The sequence below is a fragment of the Callorhinus ursinus genome, unplaced genomic scaffold (genome assembly GCF_003265705.2).
Source record: "Callorhinus ursinus isolate GAN/ISIS: 27379988/994484 unplaced genomic scaffold, GSC_fseal_2.0 scaffold87, whole genome shotgun sequence".
Lineage (NCBI taxonomy): Eukaryota > Metazoa > Chordata > Mammalia > Carnivora > Otariidae > Callorhinus > Callorhinus ursinus.
Window position 1 is genome coordinate 907,868 of NW_027397149.1, and position 23,168 is coordinate 931,035.

General features: G+C 54.1%; 3 protein-coding genes across 11 annotated transcripts; 2 read left to right on the top strand and 1 right to left on the bottom strand.

Annotated features, from left to right (window-relative positions):
* Positions 1–2,156: 2,156 nt before the first annotated feature.
* SEPTIN1 (septin 1) lies at positions 2,157–6,103 on the top strand. Its single transcript, XM_025853790.2, has 11 exons — positions 2,157–2,234; positions 2,407–2,497; positions 2,595–2,681; positions 2,908–3,031; positions 3,343–3,477; positions 3,572–3,689; positions 4,582–4,683; positions 4,804–4,903; positions 5,140–5,305; positions 5,547–5,637; positions 5,742–6,103. The coding sequence occupies exons 1-11, from the start codon at positions 2,232–2,234 to the stop codon at positions 5,826–5,828; spliced, it is 1,104 nt and encodes a 367-aa protein (XP_025709575.2). The 5' UTR covers positions 2,157–2,231; the 3' UTR covers positions 5,829–6,103.
* A 409-nt stretch (positions 6,104–6,512) lies between these two features.
* On the bottom strand, positions 6,513–12,430 carry MYL11 (myosin light chain 11). Of its 9 annotated transcripts, none has more exons than XM_025853902.1 (8): positions 12,377–12,430; positions 8,857–8,895; positions 8,155–8,250; positions 7,828–7,903; positions 7,527–7,631; positions 7,342–7,420; positions 6,806–6,854; positions 6,513–6,714 (listed from the first exon to the last, which is right to left on the bottom strand). In XM_025853902.1, exons 2-8 carry the CDS (start codon positions 8,857–8,859, stop codon positions 6,610–6,612), a joined length of 513 nt encoding a protein of 170 aa, XP_025709687.1. In that variant the 5' UTR covers positions 8,860–8,895; positions 12,377–12,430; the 3' UTR covers positions 6,513–6,609. The 9 variants fall into 9 exon arrangements, with proteins under 9 accessions (XP_025709687.1, XP_025709682.1, XP_073744186.1 ...); XM_025853897.2 differs by having other exon boundaries at positions 12,292–12,414; XM_073888085.1 differs by lacking the exon at positions 12,377–12,430 and adding an exon at positions 12,005–12,056.
* Positions 12,431–12,517: 87 nt separating this feature from the next.
* On the top strand, positions 12,518–23,066 carry TBC1D10B (TBC1 domain family member 10B). The gene is made up of 9 exons (XM_025854002.2): positions 12,518–13,766; positions 16,631–16,730; positions 17,031–17,138; positions 17,229–17,335; positions 20,308–20,422; positions 20,550–20,615; positions 20,797–20,986; positions 21,318–21,472; positions 21,557–23,066. Exons 1-9 carry the CDS (start codon positions 12,820–12,822, stop codon positions 22,178–22,180), a joined length of 2,412 nt encoding a protein of 803 aa, XP_025709787.1. The 5' UTR covers positions 12,518–12,819; the 3' UTR covers positions 22,181–23,066.
* Positions 23,067–23,168: the final 102 nt, after the last annotated feature.

A 23,168-nucleotide genomic window follows, 5' to 3' on the forward strand; every position in this document is an offset into this window, starting at 1 on the left:
TTTATTTATTTATTTGACAGAGAAAGAGATAGCGAGAGCAGGAACACAAGCAGGGGGAGGGGAGAGGGAGAAGCAGGCTTCCTGCTGAGCAGGGAGCCCGATGCGGGACTCAATCCCAGGACCCTGGGATCATGACCTGAGCCGAAGGCAGACGCCCAACGACTGAGCCACCCAGGCGCCCCATGGGTGTCTCTTCTTATAAGGACACCAGACCTATTGGATCAGGGTTCCACCCTTATGACTTATGACTTCATTTAACCTCAATTACATTCTTAAAGGCCCTATTTCCAAATACAGTCACATTGAGGGTTAGAGCTCCAGCACATGAATTTGGCCGAGGGCGACACAGTTGAGTCCACAACAGGGGCTAACAGGGAAATAATAAATAGAACCACAAGCAGTGGAGAAAGAAAATGAGGTGGAGCAGTAGATGGAATCCAGTTCTAGCAGGGCCTTATAGGCCATAGTAGGAAGACTAGCTTTAGAGGCCTGGAGAGGTGACTCAGGTCGTAGAGGCTAAAGTCAGGATTTGTGCATACAGCTGATTTGACTCCAAAGCTCATGTCATCTGAAACTACTCCAAGTCCTGATAACCAAGTGGAAATATGTGTATTTCATTTTACCATGAGGAAAATGGAGTTTAGAGAGGTCCAATGACTCACCCAAGGTCCCATAGTAAGTGGGAGAACTGAGGTTTGCAGAGCTTTCTGCCTCCAGAGCAAGGCTCCTTTTACATGTTCTGCTAGGCTTGGGCCCTGACCAACTTCATTCACTCATTACTCCATGCATGCATTCATCTAGTATATTATTTATTGGCACCTGCTTTGTGGCGGGCCTTGGCAAGACACTGAAGATACAGAACTAAAGAGGACATGGTCCATGACCTCAGAAAGCTCAGCCGGTAGAGAAGATAGCCAGATAAATAAATGCAAGCATTGAGGAGAGGTCTGTGGAAGGTGTTAGAGAGTTTGGAGGAGGGAAAATGACTGTGCCTGGGGTAGCTGGGCAAGATTTCCTAGAGGAGGAAGAAGAGATCTTTGAATCAAACCCTTGAAGGATCTGGAAGAGCAGAAGGAAAAGCTCATTGTGGGGGCGCCTGGGTGGCTCAGTCATTTGGCGTCTGCCTTTGGCTCAGGTCTTGGTCCCAGGGTCCTGGGATCAAGTCCCACATCGGGCTCCCTGCTCAGCGGGAAGCCTGCTTCTCCCTCTCCTGCTCCCCCTACTTGTGTTCCCTCTCTCGCTGTGTTTCTCTCCATCAAATAAATAAAAAAAATCTTAAAAAAAAAAAAAAAACAACTCAATGTGGGCAGAGTGAAGGATGTGGGCATTCTCCAAGGAGAAGTGAGGGATGGGTGATAAGGTCAGATGTGGAAGGTTCTGGCTGCCAGGCCAGAACTCAGACTTAATTCTGAAGTTACTGGGAAGCCCCTGAAGGGGCTAGAGCAGGGGACTGTCTTGGCCAGGATTCTAAAGGAAGGTCTCTCTGGCGGTGATGTCCAAAGACTTGAAGTCCTTTCAAAAATCAATTGCATGAAGGGGCACCTGGGTGACTCGGTGGTTAAGTGTCTGCTTTTAGCTCAGGTCATGATCTTAGGGTCCTGGGATCGAGCCCCAAGGTGAGCTCCCTACTCACTGGGAGTCTGCTTCTCTCTCTCCCTCTGTCCCTCTCCTTCCCCCACCCCCCGTTTTCCCCCTTCTCCCCTACTCATGTGCTGAGTGCTCTCTTTCTCTCCCAAATGAATAAATAAAATCTTAAAAAAAAAAAAAAAAGAAACCAATTGCATAAAAAAAAGAAAAAGAATCAGTTGCATGAGCTGGTAAGGAAAATTGATGGCCCCTTCCACCCCTAATCCTATTATGATTTTTGGTCCATTTAGACTCTGGGAACTTTTTTTTTTTTAACCATCCCAGTCAAAGCCTTCATCTCACTTGCTAGAGACACCAATCTGCTTCCTTCCTCTCTGCCTACACCCCATCTACCCGGGTGATGGGACTACAGTGGGGGCTTGGAATAAGGGTGTGCAGAGAACTGAGGTGTTGAAGCTTCATGGGGGGATAGCCAAAGGGATCCAGGAAGTGAGAACTCCAGGTATTCTTGGTCTTGGGTTTCCCCACCAGTTCGAGCATCTCAGCTTCCTACGTTGCCCGCCCCCTTATTTGCCACACTCAACTTCCTGCCCCACCAGAGGAAGTGGGGAGAGATAGCAGGTGCAGCGACAGCTAGCAGGGCCATGGTGAGTCCTTCTGCCCCAGAATACAGGCATCTCTGCCCTCAGCCCCCAACCCCCAGAGTAGCCAGGTTCAGGTCAACCCACAGCAGGCTGACTTCTCCTCACCCACAAGGTCAGGTTATCCTGGGGGCCCAGCCCGCTGCTCCCAGCAGCCTCACACTGTCCCCCACCACAGGACAAGGAGTATGTGGGTTTCGCCGCCCTCCCCAACCAGCTGCACCGCAAGTCCGTCAAGAAGGGCTTTGACTTCACACTCATGGTGGCAGGTCTGATGGGTTTTGGACAGGGGACTGGTTGGGGGAGGCTTCCCCAGATACCCTGGCTGTCTCCTCACCTGACCAGGTGGGTCTGTCCTGCCTACAGGGGAGTCAGGCCTGGGAAAATCCACCCTCATCAACAGCCTGTTTCTCACCAATCTCTATGAGGACCGGCAACTGCCAGAAGCCAGTGGTAAGACCTTCCTGACCTCTCCAGGGACTCTGTCTCTCCCATCCCCAGGCTGCACTCTCTTTCTTTTCATCTGGGTCTCCCCTGACTTTCTGGGGGACTTGGGCCACTCACTGCTTTTCTCTGAGACTCCCCTAAAAATGGGTGGGGGTAACTGTGATTCTGAGAAAGGAAATCAGTCCTGGCTCAGACCCCTACCCAGCTCCCTGACCTCTCCCCGTCCCCACAGCTCGCTTGACACAAACGCTGACCATTGAGCGCCGGGGTGTGGAGATCGAGGAGGGGGGTATTAAGGTGAAACTGACCCTGGTGGACACACCTGGCTTTGGGGACTCCGTGGATTGCTCAGACTGGTGAGGAGCAGGGGAAGGAGCAGGGACTAAGCTTCCCAATGTGGCTACTCTATGAAGACTGAGGGGTCAGTTCCAGGGCTGGTCTGCTCTGCCCCTGCCCTCCCCAGAAGGTGGGGCCTGTTTCTGGTGGCCATGTGGCCCAGAGTGCCCTGTGCTTCCTGACATCTGACCTAAACACTCCCAATCTCCTTTGATGTCTTTGGTTGGACCCCAAGAAACTATTTCCTACCCCCACAGTCCTGGCTAACCTTGGTGCCTTCCCTGCCCTGTGAACCCTCATCTCTGACCTACTCTTTTGCCCCACACCCCAGCTGGCTGCCTGTGGTTCGCTTCATTGAGGAGCAATTTGAGCAGTATCTGAGGGATGAGAGTGGCCTGAACCGGAAGAACATTCAGGATTCCCGTGTCCACTGCTGCCTCTATTTCATCTCACCCTTTGGCCGAGGGTCTGGGGACACCCTGGGGGGTTGGGGTATTTGGAGAGGGATGGGGAGGGTTTCTGTGGTCTAAGGCTGAGCCCTGACCAATCACTCTGTGCAGGCTCCGGCCCCTAGATGTGGCCTTCCTCCGGGCAGTGCACGAAAAGGTCAACATCATCCCAGTCATTGGCAAAGCAGATGCCCTGATGCCTAAGGAAACCCAGGCCCTCAAGCAGAGGGTATGTCTGGTGACCCCTGATCTTTGGTCCTACATGAAGCCAGAAGTCGTTATCAAACCTGAACTCAGCTTTGACTTCTTTGATCTTGGGATTGCCTTTTGGAAGTATAATGTGTCAAGCTACAGTGTGGGAGAAAGTTTCCAAGGAAGGTGGGTAGTAAGCTGGCTGAAGGAGCCATGTCTCTGGAGGCCCGGAATAGAATCCCTGGACTGGATGCTTGGCTGAGGCCTGTCTGAGGGCGGCAGCAAAGACATGAGCACTCTTGATATCCCTCCAGCCCCAGGATGATGACCTGCCTCATGACTTCAGAGGCCTCTCCTACTTGTTTATGCTTAGGCCTCTCTCTCCTGGGCCTCTGGTGTCGGCCTCATCTTACAATCTTTCCAGACCTCAGTCGTCCCTGTTAGGGTGTCTTTGTCTCATTTTCACCATCTATATCTCTCGTTGTCTGAGGGTTTTTTGTTTAAAGATTATTTATTTATTTATTTATTTGCAAATTTTTATTTATTTTTTAAGTAGGCTCCACGCCCAGCGCGGGGCCCAACATGGGGCTTGAACTCACGACCCTGAGATCAAGACGTGAGCTGAAATCAAGCTGGATGCTTAACCCACACTGAGCCACCCAGGCGCCCCAAGATTTTAAGTAATCTCTACACCCAATGTGGGGCTCAAACTCACAACCCCAAGATCAAGAGTCACATGCTCTACTGACTGAGCCAGCTAGGCGCCCCTCTGAGATTTTGGTTTGGGGCATACTGTATGTTACCATCTCTGTCTTTCATGTCTTCCTCTCTGTCTCTGACCACCTGGAACCTGTATATCAGTGTCCAGCCATGCAGTGTCTGCTGCGCACAGCCTCTGTTTCTCACCGTCTGTGCATGTCTGCTCCTAGATCCGGGACCAGCTGAAAGAGGAGGAGATCAACATCTACCAGTTCCCCGATTGTGACTCTGATGAGGATGAAGACTTCAAGAGGCAGGATGCAGAGATGAAGGTGCAGAGGCAAAGGAGGAAGGAGCAAAGAAGCAGGGGAGGCGGATGTGGAGGTGGAGGCTGACAACGAGGTTTCTGCCCAGGGGGGGTCCAACGGTGATTCCTGACTCCTGCCCTCCAGGAAAGCATCCCTTTCGCAGTCGTTGGTTCCTGCGAGGTCGTGAGGGACGGCGGAACCCGTCCCGTGAGGGGACGTCGCTACTCCTGGGGTACCGTGGAGGGTGAGTAAGGTGGGCACGCGTTCTGAGGCCAACAGGGAGCCCAGAATGCCTCTGGGTCAACCGCACCCAACATATGAAGTTGGGGCGATCTCTGGTCCCGGCGATCCTAAGGGCCAAAAGAGGGGTCCTTGGACTGCAGACCCTCACCTAGAGCCGGGGCAGGACTCCGGGCCGACTGGACCCGGCCAATAGGGCTGGACCCGAAGCTCTCTGACGCTCACCGGTCCGCCCCTCAGTGGAGAACCCACATCACTGCGACTTCCTGAACCTGAGACGGATGCTGGTGCAAACACACCTGCAGGACCTGAAGGAGGTGACCCACGATCTGCTCTACGAGGGCTACCGAGCCCGCTGCCTACAGAGCCTGGCCCGGCCTGGGGCTCGTGATCGAGCCAGCCGTAGGTGAGAGCCCGACCTGAGTCCCAGGGGCTCCCAAGACCCGGCCCTCACTGTCCCGGACCCGGCCTTCACCATCCAGACCACTCTTCCAGAATCTCTCCCCACCCACTTTGCTTACGGCATTGAAAGGACCTATGGCCCTGCCTCCTAGGCCCCAACGTCGCCCCACGCCCTGCCCCGCTTCTGCGACCCACAACGGAGGGTCCCGCCTTTGATTCCCTGTCCCTTTTCCCACGCCCCCTAGTAAACTCTCCCGCCAGAGCGCCACAGAGATCCCGCTGCCCATGCTGCCTCTGGCCGAGACCGAAAAGTTGATCCGCGAGAAAGATGAAGAGGTGAGCAAGTACCTCGCTCCCTTCCTCCCCACAAGGCCCCAAGTCCTCTTCGAAGTCCCTCTCTGGCCTCCCCGATCCCACGCCTACAATCTTGCCCCGCACAGCTGCGCCGCATGCAAGAGATGCTGGAGAAGATGCAGGCCCAGATGCAGCAGAGCCAGACTCAGGGAGAGCAGTCTGAAGCTCTCTGAGGACCCCGCGGAGCCCCGCTTTACCTCGGCTCCGCCTTCAGTCGGTCTCCCATCCAATCCTGGAGCCCCAGCCTGAGAGGTCCGCCCCCGCAGGGGGCTCACCGGCTAACGGGTTCTCCCAATCCCAAATCTGTGGCCCCGCCTTTGGCTCCGCCCCCACTCGGCCCCGCCCCAGCTTCCAGCTCCGCCCCTGGCCCCACCCCCGCCGCTCTTCACCCAAGCTGTGACTTCAATAAAAACAGTTTCAGGGCTCCTGGGTGGCTCAGTTGGTTAAAGTGTGGGACTTTTGATTTCGGCTCAGGTCATGATCTCAGGGTCTGGGATTTAGCAGCCTTGGGCTCCCTGTTCAGCGGGGAGTCGGCGAGACATTTTCTCTCTCTCCCCCTCCCTCTGCCCCTCCCGTAGCTCGCGCGCTCGCTCTCTCAAATAAATAAATGGGTAAATCTTAAATAATAATAATAATAATAATAATAATAATAATAAACAGTTTCCCCGAGGCCACGCAAGTCTTACTTTTCCAGCGGGAATAAGTGGCGGGTGTAGCGGGTGGAACGAAACCGCCCCACCCAGACCTCCCAGCCACTAATTATTCATTTGTTGTGCGCTGGCTTAGTGCCGGGCTGTGTTTTAGCACCGCGTCCCACCTAAGCCCCTCTCCCACAAACGCACCGAAGGCGCCGCCGCTAAGAAACAACGACCAGTTTAGTTTTATTAGAGTCGGGTGGGGGGGTCGGACTGGCAGCAAGGCGTTGGCCAGCAGAGGCCTAAGAGGGTGGGTCCCCTACTCCTGGTCCTTGGCATCGCCATGCGTGATGACGTAGCAGATGTTCTTGTAGTCTACGTTGCCTCCCACGTCGGGGGGGAAGGCTGCCCACATGTTCCTGATCTGGGGAAAGATTCAGGGGCGTCTCCTACCCTTTCCATATGCTCCCCTCCCCCCTCCCTCTGCATCTCCCGGGCCCTCCCCGCCCCCTCACCTCTTCCTGGGAGAAGCGGTCACACTGCGTGGTAAGCAGCTCCTCCAGGCTGGAGAGAGGTGACATATGGGGAGTTGAGATTGGGCTTCGTGGTTCCTTTCCACTCCCTCCCATCTCATCCTGGTTGCCATTCCTAGTATCAGCTTGAAAACCCAAGTCACTCTAGATCCCTCACTGGTCTCCCAAACAGTCTGGCCTCTCTGCTTTTGCTCTTCCCTTCCCATATGTGCTGTGAAAATGTAATCCTATAGCCCATTTCCACAGTGCTAATTTTTCCCTTATCCCCTCCCTTAATACCTAACCTTTGCTGAGAATTTAAGGAGGCTTGGACACCTGGGTTAAGTCAGTTAAGCGGCTGCCTTTGGCCCAGGTCATGATCCTGGGGTTCTGGGACTGAGCTCCTCTCTTCTTCTGGTCATCTGGTTGCTGCTTCTCCCTCTCCCTCTGCCCCCCCCCCTCAAATAAATAAAATCTTTAAAAAAGAAAAGAATTTAAGGAGGCTTTCTGTGTGTGAGCAGCTGGAGAGGGTCACTTACAACTGCTTCTTGATGGTGCCCTTCCCCTCAGGGTCCAGGACCTTGAAGGCTCCAGTGATCACGTCCTCAGGGTCAGCACCTGGAGGATCAGAAGGCACATGAAGCTAAAGGGTCCTTGAAGGTTCTGTCCCTGAAAGGTCTGGGGAGGGGCAGCTCGGGGCTTAGACCCAGGACACTTCATTCACCTTTGAGCTTCTCTCCAAACATGGTCAGGAAGACAGTGAAGTTGATGGGACCACTGGCTTCCTTCATCATGGCATCTAGCTCTTCATTCTTCACATTGAGGCGCCCTGGAGCAGGGTGGGGGAAGCTGGAGTGGGGTCCTGCGGCCAAGGGTTGATCCTTCCCATAAATTCAGACCATCCCACCCATTTTCCTCTGGGTGGACTGAGGCCCAGGGTGGAACCAGCAAGGCTGAAACCCAAGGCTTCTGAATTCCCAGGACTCTGTAGCCTTGAATCTTTCTGGGTAGGATAAGGGGCTCACCCATGGCTGCGAAGGTGTCCCGCAGATCTTCCTTGTCGATAATGCCATCACGGTTCTGGTCAATTACTGTGAAGGCCTGTGGAAGGCAGGGGCAGGGAGGGGTTAGGTCCCCCATGGCCAGGCTTCAGCATCCCTACCCCAGGCAGATCAGATTCTGGCCCCCAGCCAGCTGTTCTTTTGCATGCCAAATGAGGAGGGGAGCAAGGAGTTCTAAGCCCTTCCCCTCCCCCCAAACAGGTGCACATTCCAGGGAGGGGGGTGTTGGGGGGGAGGGGCGGCAGGGGGGGCCTTTGGTTAGTCTTCAGTCTCCCTTCTCCCCTTACTCACCTCCTTGAACTCCTGGATCTGAGTCTGGTCAAACATGGAGAAGACGTTGGAGCTTCCGCCCTCTGCCACTGCCCTTCTCTTGGCCTTCTTGGGTGCCTGGGGGTTGAGGGATGGGTAAAGGGGTCCATGGGCCAATCCCTCCTCTTCTCTGGAGGCAATGGATTAGATTCAGGGTTCTTTGAGTCATTTTTCTAAAGCAACTCTTCTGGTTCTAGGCTTTCCCTTCCTTATGAGCTCTTTGCTGAGGGACTTGCTTTGATTGTATCCCCAAATTCCTATCCTCCATTCTACTGAACAAGTCGAGTCCCCTTCTCAGTGCCCTGAGCTTGCCTCCTCTGAGTCCCAGACTTGCTGTGTGACCCTGATCTACTCATTCACCCTGTCTGAACCTTGACTCTCCCATTTACAAAATGGGAGTTGGAATCCTTGCCTGATAGGTCCCAGAGGGTTTTAGGAAGAGGGAGTGCAGGAAGGTATGGAGCATGCTTTGAGAGGGATGGGTCTCCTGTGAGTGGAGAGTTTGGGCAGACTGGGTTGGGTCATTTAGGCCATCGTTCTGTACGCTCCTCATTAGCAATGCCAAGAAAGGGAAGATTCATCTATTTCCTCTTACTGGACTGGGAATCAGCTACTTTCTTTTAAAAAGTGAGGCTGCCTTGAGGTCTGAGGGATCTGGGTAGGGGCTGGAGGATTCTTACTCACCATGTCTTCAGTCTCCTGGGGGCAAAGCAGTGGCTCTGGCTGGAAAGGAGCAGAGTCAGCCTGTGGCGATCCCTCTGGGGTTATATAGTCCTGCCCCAAGGGAGCCCTCAACATACCAGGGTAACCTTAGCCCTGTGGGTGCCCACCCCAGATACCAAAATAGCCCGGCTCAGGGCCTCTCCTTTCTTGGAGGGCCGGCAGCAGCTGGAGCCCAGGGAGGGAGGAGGGAGTGGGTCTTGGGATGCATGGCTCACTAGGACCTGGGCAGGAAGGGATGTTCTCTTTCCCAAAAGGGGGCTTGAATGTGCCAGAGTTCAGAGAAGACACAAACTGAGGCATTGTACTGGGAGAAAGATAAGTCAGGCCCCTGTACCCCTGAGTGGGGTGGGTCCAGATTTATTATTTATTTAAAAAATATTCCTTATTTTGAAATTAACATTTTTATGTTTCTATTTATTTGTGTTTTTTTTTTAAAAGGTTTTTTATTTTTAAGTAATCTCTACACCCAATGTGGGGCTCAAACTTACAACCCAGAAATCAAGAGTTGCATGGTCTACCAACTGGGCCAGCCAGGCGCCCCTCCAGATTTAAAGCCAGTAAAATTATTGAGCACTTACAGTATGCCAGGCACTGGGCTGTGCCTCATGGGTGCCCCCTGGCAAGCATAGTCCCCCACTCCCATTCTGGAGTTCACAGTCAAGTATATGTATGTTTGTGGGGTAGTGGCAGAATTGAAAGGGAGACAGCTGTCTAAGAAGCTGAAGAATCAAGAAGGTCTTCCAAATCCCCTTTGGTGGGGGCAGGGAGGATGTTTCAAGAAAAGATGCCAAGCATAGAATGACCAGGTAGAAAGAGGCTAGACAGCCTGGAGCAGAAAGCCTGCTCTGTGATCTTGCGCTTTGTCCTTTAACTCCCTGGGCCTTGTCTTCCCCATCCCACAGAACTTGTGGATATGCACACTATTTGGAAACAGTTTAGTGAAATATAATCATTACAATTAGTATTTATGCCTTGCCTTAGTGGACTTACAGCCTAGCTGTGGAGACAGGATAAAGGCAGAAAATGTCATAACAGCTGATTAGGAGCACAAAAGTAGAGAGCACAGTAGCCCTGTGTGGGACTATGGGGATGACTTTATGAAGGCCAGGGAAAGTAAGTCAGGTGAAAGTGGAGGGGCAAGCATGCTAAGCAGAGAGCACAGATGGACAAAGGCCTGGAGAAGTGAAAAATCAGATTGCCAGAATGGTGATGGGGCTGGAGCAGAGGGTGCAGGCTGGAGACCAGAAATTGGAGGGTCTTCCATGCCAGGCTGAGGATTGAGACCTTGGGAGCCTTGGAAAAGTTTGACACAGGAGAACATAACCTGGTGTGAGTCCATACTCATTTCTTTGGATCCTATTGTGAAAGTTGGAACTCAGAGGAGGGGGGTCAAAATACCAAGAGGGAAGCTAGTTGGTCACCTCCTTCCGGGTGGCTGGGGTGGCCAGTGGCTCCTTTCTTCATTCTGGGCAAGAACCAGTTTGGCTGACTGTGTGACTTTGAGGTACCCTCTCCTGGGGAAATAGTGGCTGAGGAAGCCCCCTACGAGGCCAAGGCTGGCAAGGACACACGTCTCCTCCTTCTCTTGCTCCCTCTAGGACCCGATGTCCTGAGGAAGGTGACTCTTCCCTTTGCCCTCCTCCAGTCTCATGCCAATGCCTCTAAGACATTTTCTTTTCTGGGCACTGGGGCCCAGCCACCTGTTGTCTCTAAGAAGAGAGAAGGAGCCACCCTAAACTTAGCAGCTGCCCTTGGCCTCCTACACCGGCCCCTCCCTGCCTCAATTGACAGCTGCCTCACCTTATACGGTTACCATGGGGGTCTAGGCCCAGGGAGGAGCCCACTTGATTCTGGGTTCTGGGAGGGGAGAAAAACTCCAAAGAGGGGAAGGGGAAAGTGCTCAGGTAGCTGTATATCTAACTCTGACACTGAATGGGAATACACAGGATCTGGGTCTGAGCTGGGAACGAGTAGCCTGGGAGAACTCCGAAACCAAGGAGGACCTGGGACATTGGGAGCTAGGCTTGACTGAAACTCCAGGATGGTGGACTCTGTATGGAAGGTGGGGCCCTCTAACCCTGAGGCTCAAAGGGATGGGGGTCAGAGAGAGATGGGACTCCTAAAGTCAGGGCTTTGTGTTTGTGATCTATGGTAGCCTGGGGGCTCATGAGATTGGGGTCTGCTTTCTTAGCAGAAAATGAGGAGTACAGAGAGGTGTGGCAGTGATGGGAGAGGAGTTGATGGGACAGGTCCTGGATCCCCCAAAGAATAAGAACAGAGATATGGGAGTTCATGTTACTGGGAATTCATGGTTTGGGGTCTAGGATACCCACTAGAATGGGGGGGCACTGAGAGGATGAGGTCCAAGGAATTAGAGCCTGGATTCTGGGGAGGAGATGAGATAATGGGGGAGGGGAGGTGTTGAGGAGAAGGACTTAGGGCTTGGGATTCCTATAGGAAATGGAGGATCCAGGGAGATGGGTCACTTAGAGGATTTGGGGGCTCTGGTCATAGTCGTCTGGGCTTTGAGTGTTGAGGTTGGTTGCGGGTCGGAATGAAAATTAGAGACAGAGTGGAGGTTGAGAGTACTTGATCAGGGCACTGGATCTGTGGTGGGCTCTTACAGACCACCAGAGTGAGGCGGCTCTGGATGGAGAATGGGAGTCCAGGGGGCCCTTGGCTGGCTTAGTCGGTGGGACATGCGGCTCTCCATCTCAGGGTCGTGAGTTCAAGCCCCACCTTGGCTGTGGAACCTACTTAAGAGAGAGAGAGAGAGAGAGAGAGAGAGAGAATGGCAGCCCAAAAAGGACTCAAGCAAAGCAGCGCGGCGCTCTTATTGGCTAAGGACTGCTCCAATGTCCCTGGCCCCCGCCCCCTCTCGGCGCTGTCCCCAACTGTCACCCCCTCCTGCGCTTGTCTCCGGTTGTCACCGATATCCCTGCGCTGGCACCGCCGCTGGCGGCTCCCCTACCCTTTGGATGCTGCCATTGGCTGAGACAGCCGTCTATCTCCCCTCCCTGTTGCTAAAGTGTGGGAATACGCTCATTGGCTGACGATGCAAATTAATAGCAATTCTGGCCCGCCCCCCCAGCTGTCATTCCTTCTTGACCTTCTTGGGAGACCTAAAGAATTCCTCAGCTCTTCCTATTGACTGCAGATGCTGTCTGTCACCTCCCAAAGAGACACCACTGTCTGTCAACTTGACCTCCGCCTACTCCCCTTTTTCATTGGCTCCCTTTTTACTGTTTTCATTGGCCAGGCTGGCCTCTTCTCGCGCAGCCCCCGCCTCCTTCCGTGGTCATTCACTCTCCAGCCTTTTTTACTGGCCAGGAGGTTCAGCTTCCCGCTTTTCTATTAGTTATCTCTTTCGTTCCACCTCCTCCTGCCTTCACTCACCCTTTCATTGGTCTTATAGCCCTCCGCCTTCTCCATTTCCTCTTTCCAAATTACCCAGCCCCTTCCCACCTCCAACCCCACCCACCCTTCCCACGATTGGCAGAAACCCAGTTCCCTCTCTCCTATTATTCGTCCAAACACTCTGACAAGGCGGGAGAAAAAAAAGGAGCGCGATGGGACTGCCCGCGCGCAGGCGTGAAACGCCGAAACGCTGGCCGCTTAGCCGGCACTGGGGTATGTGCGCAGGCGCGAGGTCGGCCGCTCGCCTGAAGCAGGAGGGAGGGGGAGGCGGCGAGAGAGCGCAAGGGGTGAGAGGGCGCGAGCGGGACCCCGGCGCCTGGCGCCCCGGGACCCCTGCCACGCCTCTGAGCGCCGGGCGGCGGCCCGCGCGCCCGCCCCCGTCCCCGACGCGCGCCGGGCCGCGCCCTTAGCCTTCTCCCCTTCCTTGGCGGGCGGCGCGGAGCGGCCTGAGGGGCGGCGCCTTCTGCGGCCGCCCCGGCGGGGGGATGTGAGGGGAGGCCCGCGGCCATGGAGACGGGCCCGGCGCCCCTGGTGGCCCCGCCGCGCCGTCATGGCGCCCCCGCGGCCCCCTCGCCGCCGCCCCGCGGCTCCCGGGCCGGACCCGTCGTGGTGGTGGCTCCGGGGCCGCCAGTGACCACGGCCACTTCGGCCCCGGTCACCCTGGTGGCCCCCGGGGAGGCGCGGCCCGCCTGGGTACCGGAGCCCACCCAGGCCCCGGCCCCGGCCCCGGCCCCGGCCGTCACGAGCAGCACAGTGGTGGTGCTGACGCTGGAGGCCTCACCCGAAGCCGCGAGGGCGCAGGTCTCCCCTGGCTCAGAAGCCCTGGTGCCCGCGGCAGTGGCAGGAGCCGAGATGTCTATGGCTTTGGGCCCGGGGGCCGACTCTCCGAAGACGGAGGAAGCTAGAACCTCCACCGCCCCTGGACCAGGTACCCCCACCGGGACCCCCACCAGGACCCCTTCCAGAACGGCTCCTGGGGCTCTGACCGCCAAACCCCCGCTTGCCCCCAAGCCGGGGACCACAGTTGCCTCAGGAGTGACTGCGCGGGTTGCAGCAGTGACAGCAGGACAGGTGACAAGTGGACATGGAGCTGCAGGAGCAACATCAGCATCAACTGAACAGGCTCCAGAGGACCCCTCAGGGCCTGGCCTAGGCCCTTCAGGGACATGTGAGGCTCTGGTAGCTGTCGTGACGGTCACCCCAGCTCCGGAGCCTGCTGAAAACTCTCAGGACCTAGGCTCCACGTCCAGCCTGGGTCCCGGCATCTCTGGGCCTCGAGGGCAGGCCCCGGACACTCTGAGCTACTTGGACTCCGTAAGCCTCATGTCTGGGACCTTGGAGTCCTTGGCAGATGATGTGAGCTCCATGGGCTCAGACTCGGAGATAAATGGGCTGGCCCTGCGCAAGACGGACAAGTATGGCTTCCTTGGGGGCAGCCAGTATTCGGGCAGTCTGTGAGTACCCAGTGGGCAGCCAGTGGGACTGCTTCAGGGAAGCAAAGATTGGGGAGGAGGAAATGATACACCTTGCCCAGACTCTGGCAGCCCAGCCTCCTCTGAGGTTCCAGGGGAGTGGCTCCAGCAGGAGTGAGATACTTGGTGATCCCTATCATGCCTAGAGCATCCTGAGGTTTTGGTGGCACTTGCATGTTAGGGTTCCAGGAGTTCTGGGTCTGAGCTTTGCTTCTAGTGTGTTGTGTGCCTTCAGCTAGTGTCTTCCCTATTTCCGTGCCTCAGTTTCCTTCTCTGTACAGTGAAAGGTTGAGTGACATGATACCTAAGGTCGTCCCAGGTCCTTGATGTGAAACTCCAGCTGTGGGCCAGATATTCTGGAAGGCTGGCTGGGCAGGGGTTCTGGTAGAGATCTTTGGTCCCTGAGGGGGAAGGAGTCTGGGAGGGATGCAGGTGTCTCCCCTCCCCCATAGCCCTAGGTCTGATGGGGCAGTGAGATGGGGAAGTCTGGTTGATGGAGGGGAGACCCTGAAGGCAAGGCTCCCCTGCAAAACAGAGAAGGGCAGTCTTGTGTTCTTAGAAGGAAAGGGTTGGGGGAGGCCTCTTCCCCATTTCCTCATCTCCCCAGCCCGGCTTACTCTTTCCTAGTTCCCTCCAGGGGCCTGAGTCACTCCTGATGTAGGGGTGTGATTGCCTCTGACTTCTTCCTTCCCTCTCTCTGGATCCTGTGCATTGTTCCTGTACCTCTTTAACCTGCTGGTCAGTTTAACCTACAGCATCACTGGAGCACCCAGGTTCCAGACCCTGTGCTGGATAAAATAATTGTTCAAGGTGCTCATCATCTGGAGGGAGAAACAAATACTTCAAGAGTTGGTTTCAATATAAGGTTTAGCCTAGAGATCATCACAGGATTTTGTGAGCACCTAGGGAAGGGATCTTTTTGCCCACTCAGAAGTCAGCTGAGGCTGGTCCGAATGCTGACTAAATGTAGGATTTAGTTGTGTATGTGCATGTTGGGGTTGGGGGGAACACTTGGGAGGATATTCTAAGTATGTTTTATAATCCAACAGAAACCAGAAAACCTTTGATTGAGCACCAACATTCATGGTCTTAGGAAGGCAACTGAAGTTTGACCTTGGTGTTTTCCCATGCACGGAGGAAGCATTGTACGCAATTTATAGGTGAAGAAACAGGATTGAAGCAGTTGAGTGAATTGCCCCACTCACATCTTGATCTGTGTGACAGGCTTTCTCAATACCATGCTGCCCTAAGGAGCTTGGATTGAATTACATTTTAGTGAGCTGCTCTTGTGTGCCAGGCACCGTGCTTGTTGCTATTTCTATGTTTTGTAATTTTGTTCCTCTAAAATCTGTCTACTGTGCTGGCGGAATATACTTCTGAGTTGAGACTGGGGCACATGTTACCTTAAAAGCTTGTAGTGGCTCCCCGCTGGCCACAGGATGAAGTCCCAAGTGCTTTATTCTGCAGATAGGCTCCTTAGTATCTGGCTTTGCCAGCCTTTCTGGTGTTCTCTGTCACCACTCCTAACCGTGCACTTAGTACTGTGGTCCTGTTGAATGGATTGTAGTCTTCCCACCTTCCTACGCAGGCTTTCCCACCTGCCAGGAATGCCTTTCTCCCCCTTCTTGTCTTAGTATGTTCTACTCAGTCCTTCATGGCTTATAACTCAGATATCTCCTCCTCCAGGAAGCCTTTTCTGATATCCACTGTCCCTACTCCAGTCGGTGCCTCTTCTGTGCATTTTTATCATTGCATTTCCCATACCACATTGCAGTGATCTCCCCTGCAAGCTTGTGACCTTCTTGAGGACAGGAAAGATATTATCTTATTCTTCCTGATCCTTAGTAGAGTTTCGAACTGACTTAGATAGAAATTAATGAGAGGTGGTTAAGGGGCTTCTAAGACAAAAGAAACCAATATTTAAAGAGCCCTTCCATTTACCAGTCCTTTATATAGTTTCTCGGTAGTCCTCTCATAACTTTGTGATGTAGGTGGTGACATCGCTTTTTTATAGGAGAGGAAGAGACTCAGGTTATTATTTGCCAAGATTCCCCAACTTCTAATAGATGGATGGAACTGGGACTTGAGCTCAAGTCTGTCTGGAAACTCAAGCTCTTTCTTCCATTCACCTCCTGGTACTGTCTCCTACAAGTAACTGTTTCAAGACTCATGGGGCATCTTGAGTGTGAGGCTGTGACAGAACAGTGGGCAAACAGTGCAAGGAAAACTTCATTTGCTTGGGAATCTAGGGTGATGTCAGGGAGGAGGAGGTAGAGGGGATTGCAGATGGCCCAGGAGATCTCAAGAGTCTGAAAGGAGGAAACTCAGTTGTTTCTAAGGAGGCAGAGAAATATATTTGTTCTGTATTTTCTTTTATGGATAATAATTGCCAATACTGAGCACTTGCTGTTTGTTCTCTCCTATGACCTCTGCATCTTACAAATGTGGAAATTGAGGATCAGAGGAATTCAGTGACTTGTCCAAGGTCACACAATGAGTAAGTGGTAAAGCTAGAACTTGGACCCAGGTCTAATGCAAAGTGTGGTTTTTAAATATTCTGTACCCTCTCCCCAAATTTGTATGTGCCATAAGCAGGATTTGAACACACCCAGCATGTATAGAGATCCAACATGAGAACACAATCTCTGTACAGAGATTCCTTCTAAAGAGAAGTCCTTTCAGTGTGGTAAGCTAGACCGTGGATGGCTAAGCAGCCAGATGTCCTGATATTTGGTAGCTCACAGTCTCTCATTTGAAATCGGGGAGGTGGCTTGCTTCAGTTCCACCAGCAATCCATGTTTTACACTACCACTCCTGACCCCTTCCATGCTCCCTTCATCCTGCAGAGAGAGCTCCATTCCTGTAGATGTGGCTCGGCAGCGGGAGCTCAAATGGCTGGAGATGTTCAGTAACTGGGATAAGTGGCTGTCACGGCGTTTCCAGAAGGTTTGGAAGGCTGAGTGGTGGGCAGGGCGATGGACAGGTTGGGAAGGGGGCAGGCAGGGAGGGCTCATGTGGTCCGGGGAAGCCATGTTAGTATTTGCTCTCTAGGCCACACTGGGGGGCAGGTGGTCCTTGGGCCTGGGGGGAGGAGTAGCTTTAAAGATAGAAGGCCAGACCAGGTCCAGTGGAGTCAAGCCAATGGGATGTGTGAGGGGTGTGCCGGGAAGCCCGACGACTGCTGGGGAAAGCCTGGAGGCTCTGCCAGCCCCTGGAGCTGCTGCCCTGCCTGCCGTTCTGTCTTAGGTGAAGCTGCGCTGCCGGAAGGGGATCCCCTCTTCCCTCAGAGCCAAGGCCTGGCAGTACCTGTCCAATAGCAAGGAACTCCTGGAGCAGAACCCCGGCAAGTTTGAGGTGTGTCCAGGGTATGGGGATGTGACATGGTGTGAAGGGTATCATCAGTCCCCTCCAGATCCTGAGCTAATCCCTGCTGTCCCACTGCAGGAGCTGGAACGGGCGCCTGGGGACCCCAAGTGGCTGGATGTAATTGAGAAGGACCTGCACCGCCAGTTCCCTTTCCATGAGATGTTTGCTGCTCGAGGGGGGCATGGGTGAGATGGCCTGACCGCGTAGGTCAGTCAGCCAACATTGGTAGAAGGCTCCAGGTGGATACAGGGCTGGGTTGAAAGCAGTTCTTGCTCTCCAGGGATTCTAGGAGAGTGGTCCTTCATGGACTGAGTGCCAAGCCATGTTGAAGGAAGCGTGCTGGGACGGAGATTCTGACTTGGGGCTGGGGGGCTGCTGGAGGGGGTACAGGAGGCACAACGACGTATCGAAGAGATCGCATTTGAACTGGGTTTTGAAGGATAGTTGGGAGCAGAGCAGGGGGCAGGTTTTTCCTGGTCGGGGGTTTATGTAAGCTCTGTCTGGGATGTGCGATTGGGTAGAGCTGAGGCTGGAGAAGCAGTTTAGGGCCAGATCACCAAAGGCCCTTAAAAACTGTTCCCAGGCACTTGTGCTTTTGTTCTGTATGCTAGGCTTCCCCAAGATGTATATATATGTACGAGTCCTTAGTAACATGCAAGATGGTATTAGGTGGCTCACAGGTGGACTTTTTTCATCAGTTGGTTCATCTTTTCAGCAAACACTTAAACACTGGTCTAGCCACAGATGACAGCAGTTAACAAGAGACAAAAACTCCTCCCGTTATGGGGCTTATTACATTTTAGTGGGGATAGACAATACATAAATAAGACAAAGAAGGAAAAAGTATGTTGCATGTGAAATGGTATGAAAGAGGAGTTTAAAGCAAGAAAGGGGAATAGAGAATGCGAACGGAGATGGGGTTACAAGTGATCTGATCTGATTTGTGTCTTGAAAGGATCGTTCTGGCTGCTGTGCTGAGAATAGACTATAGGGAGACGAGGACAGAAGCAGAGAGACCCTTTAGGAGACCATTTCCATAATCCAGGAGAGAGACCATGACAGATAGACCAGATTGGTAGCCATGTAACTATGGGGAGAAGTGGTTGGGTTCTGGGTATATTCTGAAGGTAGAGCCAAAAGGATCTGCCAACAGATGGATCTGCCAACAGATGTGTGTGAGAGAGAGTGAGCACAATTAAGGCTGACTCTAAAGGTTTTGGGCCTGAGAAACTAGAAAAATGGAATTGTTGTATACTGATGTGGATGGGGAAAATGGGGATAAAGAAGTTAGACGGGTACATCAGGAGCTCAGTTTTGGAATATGAGGTTTGAAATGCCAATTGGATGTCCAGATGGAGATGTCAAGTAAGTTGAATGTACACTATATGCAAGCCTGGAATTTGGGGAGAAGTTTAAAGTGAGGGTAAGCTGGAGATTGAGAGTTGTCAGCCTCTAGATGGGACTAAATCTCACCCATGGGACTGGATGAGATCATCAAAGCAGCAAGTGTAGATACAAAAGGAAGCTCAAAGATTGAGCCCTGTTGCTCCAACATTTCAAGAATGGAAAGATGAGAACGAACCAGCAAGGGAGACTAGAAGCAGAAGCTGGAGAGGTAGAAGGAAAACGAGGGCAGTGTGGTTTCTGGAAGCAAATTAAAGAGGGGTTTCAGGACCAGCTGTATGAAATACTGCTGATGGGTCAAGTAAAGTCAAGTCTGCAGATTGACCTCAGGACTCAGCACAGTGGCAGTCATTGGTGACCTTGATAAGGGCAGTTTTGCACGGGGCAGTCTGTTAAAGCCTGTCTGCAGAATGGGAGGAAAGAGCTTGATGACAGCGAGTCTGTACCCTGAAGTTTTTGCTGAGTAGGTAAGGAGAAAAATGGTGTTTGGAGGGGAAAGGGGGGTGGTGGTCAAGAGACATTTTTTTTAAGCAAGAGGAAGTAACAGATGTTGGTATGCCAATGGGAATGATCTAGTAGGGAGAGAAAAACTGATGATGCAGGAGAGGTGGGAGGCTTGCTGGGGTGATGGCCCGTGTAGGTAAGTGGATGGAGTGCAGTGCCCAAGTGGAAAGGCTGTGTTTGGCCAGGACCACAGACATTTCACCCACAGCAACAGGGGAGAAAAGCAGGGACACATGCAGGTAGGTAGGTGAATGAAGCATGGGAGCTTGTGGGAATTACATGTTTATTTTAATAGGTATTAGGTAAAATAACTAGTGCATCCAACCTGTCATTTCATGGATGCTATTGCAAAGTGGAGAAAAAAGATTAAGTGAAAAATAGCCGGGAGGTATGCAGATAAAGCACAAATGAAGATCACATTTCAGTGACTGAATTTTGGGATAGAGGAGGTTATTCTTACTTTCTTTCTGGGTAAGAAATAAGGGTCTGAGCTACGGAATGGCTGTGGAGGCAGAGAGAAGGAACAGATATGAATGAAAATCAAGAGGTAGTGTTGAGAAGATTTGGTTTTAGCCACGGGGAGTGATGAAGGGCTCTCTTTTCCAGTGTGGGGCTGACTAAATGGGATTCCCAGACACAGTGATGGGGCGCCCTCAAGAAAGAGGAGCAGGTCTAGGGCAGAGACTTTATTCTTTTGGATGCAGAGACAAGAGAAAGGTTTGAGGCACAGCTGGCTTCCCAAGCCTTCACTGAGGCTTCCCAAGAACCAGGGCCCACTGGACATGGTGATGGAGACCTGATTCAATCCAGTGAGGCAGATGAGGGGAGCCCTGCTCTGGGAGAGCCCCTGCTCCGAGGTACTAAAAGCATTCAGACAGTGCGACAGGAGGGCTGATGCTGCGGGCAATGAAAGCTTCCTGAAGAAGGTGACTTTGAAGGTCTATGGGATGGTGGCAGATGAAGGAGAGAGAGCACAGTCTGTGCGGGGGAATGGGTAGGGAGCATGTGGGGTGTGCAGGCAAGGTGGAAGGCTGGAATGCTTTGCTTATGGTCGGAGTCTTTGGCTTCACCTTGGTGGGCATCACCAGGAACGCCAGTGGAGGTGTGTGGTGGGGAAGCTCTGAGGTTAATCTGGAACTGGATCTAGGAGGGGTCTGGAATGGGGCTGGTTGGGGGGAGCAGGCTTAGTTTGGGGCAGAGAGCCCCCAACTCCGCTGATTGCCCTCATGGTCTTTCCCAATACCCACAGGCAACAGGACTTGTACCGAATCCTGAAGGCCTACACGATCTACCGGCCCGATGAGGGCTACTGCCAGGCCCAGGCCCCAGTGGCCGCCGTGCTGCTCATGCACATGCCTGCTGAGGTCAGCATACCCTGGTCCTGGCTGGGGAGGGCCTGGGAGGACCTTGGCCTACGGTGGTGATGGGGGAGCACTCTACTCCCTGTTTCTCAGGTCCCATCCCCCCGCCCCTTGTTCTTGCCCTCCTCAGCAAGCTTTTTGGTGCCTGGTGCAGATCTGCGACAAGTACCTCCCCGGTTACTACAGTGCAGGGCTGGTGAGTGTCTGAAGGCTGGGTGCACCCAAGGCTGCAGGGAAGTCCTTGTCCTGCCCCACCTGCTGCCCTTTTGTCCCTTTGCTCTGGGCCTCTCCCACTGAGGTGAGGATCCCCTCCTAGGGACAGTGCTACCCCACGGGGGCCACCGTAGGACTCTTCTCATGGCCTCTCCCACCTGCAGGAGGCCATTCAGCTGGATGGAGAAATCTTTTTCGCGCTGCTGCGCCGGGCCTCTCCGCTGGCACACCGGCACCTGCGGCGGCAGCGCATTGACCCCGTGCTCTACATGACCGAGTGGTTCATGTGCATCTTTGCCCGCACCCTGCCCTGGGCGTCAGTGCTGCGTGTCTGGGATATGTTCTTCTGTGAAGGTACTCTGGAGCCACTCAGGCCATGAGGGGTCTGGGGTTTCCACAGTGGCTGCCAGAGAGGGGCCTGCTGCCAGAAGGTACGTCTGAGGCCTAGGCTTCCCTGTCTGCAGTCCGGGGGCTGGAGAAACTGGGGCCTGGTCTTGGCTCTGCCATCATTCCGGAGCCCACTCTCCCTCCCAGGAGTCTGAAACCCATGGCAGCTTATTTCCCTCCGTGGGGCCTCCATTTCCTCATCTGTGAGGATGGCAGTAAGACGGGGATAGGGCCTGTGAGTCTCTTCTAAATGGGACAGGCTGAGATCCCAGCCCTGATCTTTTCTGTGCCCTTGCAGGCGTCAAGATCATCTTCCGGGTGGCCCTGGTGCTGCTGCGGCACACGCTGGGCTCGGTGGAGAAGCTGCGCTCCTGCCAGGGCATGTACGAGACCATGGAGCAGCTGCGCAACCTGCCCCCGCAGTGCATGCAGGAGGACTTCCTGGTGCATGAGGTAGGCCGCAGCCTGAGTCCACCCGCACCTGCTTCAGCACGTCTCCGCCCTCCCCTTCACTCTCCCCATTCCTTCTCGGTCTAGGTGACCACCCTCCCGGTGACAGAAGCACTGATTGAGCGAGAGAACACGGCCCAGCTCAAGAAGTGGCGGGAAACCCGGGGGGAGCTGCAGTATCGGCCCTCTCGGCGACTACACGGCTCCCGGGCCATCCATGAGGAGCGGCGGCGGCAGCAGCCACCCCTGGGCCCCTCCTCCAGCCTTCTTAGCCTCCCTGGCCTCAAGAGCCGAGGTTCCCGGGCAGCCGGGGGGGCCCCCTCTCCACCCCCTCCTGCCCGCAGGGCCAGCGCTGGACCTGCCCCAGGGCCTGTGGTCACCGCTGAGGGACTGCATCCATCCCTTCCTTCGCCTACTGGCAACAGCACCCCACTGGGTCCCAGCAAGGAGACTCGAAAGCAGGAGAAGGAGCGGCAGAAACAGGAAAAGGAACGTGAGAAGGAACGGCAGAAACAGGAGAAGGAACGGGAAAAGCAGGAGAAGGAGAGGCAGAAGTGGGAAAAAGAGCAGGAGAAGGAGCGGCAGAAGCAGGAAAAGAAGGCCCAAGGCAGGAAGCTCTCGCTGCGTCGAAAGGCAGATGGGCCCCCGGCCCCCCAGGATGGTGGGGACAGGTCCTCGGCGTCTGAGGCCCGGCAGGATGCTTACTTCTGACATCTGTCTCGGGGCTGGACTGCTCGGCCTCCCTCTTTTTTTTCCTCAGTCAAGAGCAGGCCTGGCCTGGGGTGCTGCCCCGAGCTTCTTGGGCAGGCCGTCACTCTTTCTGGGGAAAGCGGTTTGGCTCCCCATCTCCTTGCCAGCTGCTGATCCCTACACAGCTGGGACAGTGAGTGCACGGGGCAGCTGCCTTTCCTTGGGGCAGCCGTGAACAAATCTGGAGCCCCCTCACCTCCAGTTGGGCCCAGCTGGGGTTTCTGTCACTCCTGCCCCAGTTCCCTCTGGGGTCCTTCCCAGGTGCAGTCCTAATTGGCCTTTTGTCACCTCAGGGGTGACTCGGCGATGGGAATCAGCAGTTTTCAGATTCTTACACCAGTTTCTCCCCTTATCCGTGAGTGGAGCTGGGTTCCTTTTTCCCTTCTGCAGCTCTGCCGGTCTCCCCCTCTTCCTGCCTGGGGGCCGAGGCTCTCCTCGCTCTACTTGTGGACATCTCTCTGTTGTAATTATGTACAGAGGACCTGGTGGGTCCAGGGTGGGGGTGTTCGCTCTGTCTTCTGTCCTTTAGTTCTCCTTCCACAATGTTCTTGCACTCATTTATTTAAGGGGACATGCACTGGAACAGGCCATGTCCCCCCTCTCCCCACCGCCATCCTCCTTGCTCTTCTTTCCTCTTCACCCACCTTCCTGTGTATTCTCAGGCTTCTGCTTTGTCTCCACCAGGGTCCCCACCTTTCACCTTGTTTCCCCTGCAGCCCCCATCTGGGGAAGGGGTCTTCCCTTGAGCTCCAGGGGGTGGAACCCAATGTTTACATTCTCTTCTGTCTCTGCTCCCACCCTGTGCGGCGCTTTGAGGAACCAGAAAAGAACCTGCTGTTGTACCTGGGCCTGTCTCCCGCTTTGTTATTTGATGATGGGGATTAGAATAAGGACGGGGCAGGGGGTGGGAAACAATGGAGCAGGCCTGGATCTGGGTGTCTCCTGAAGC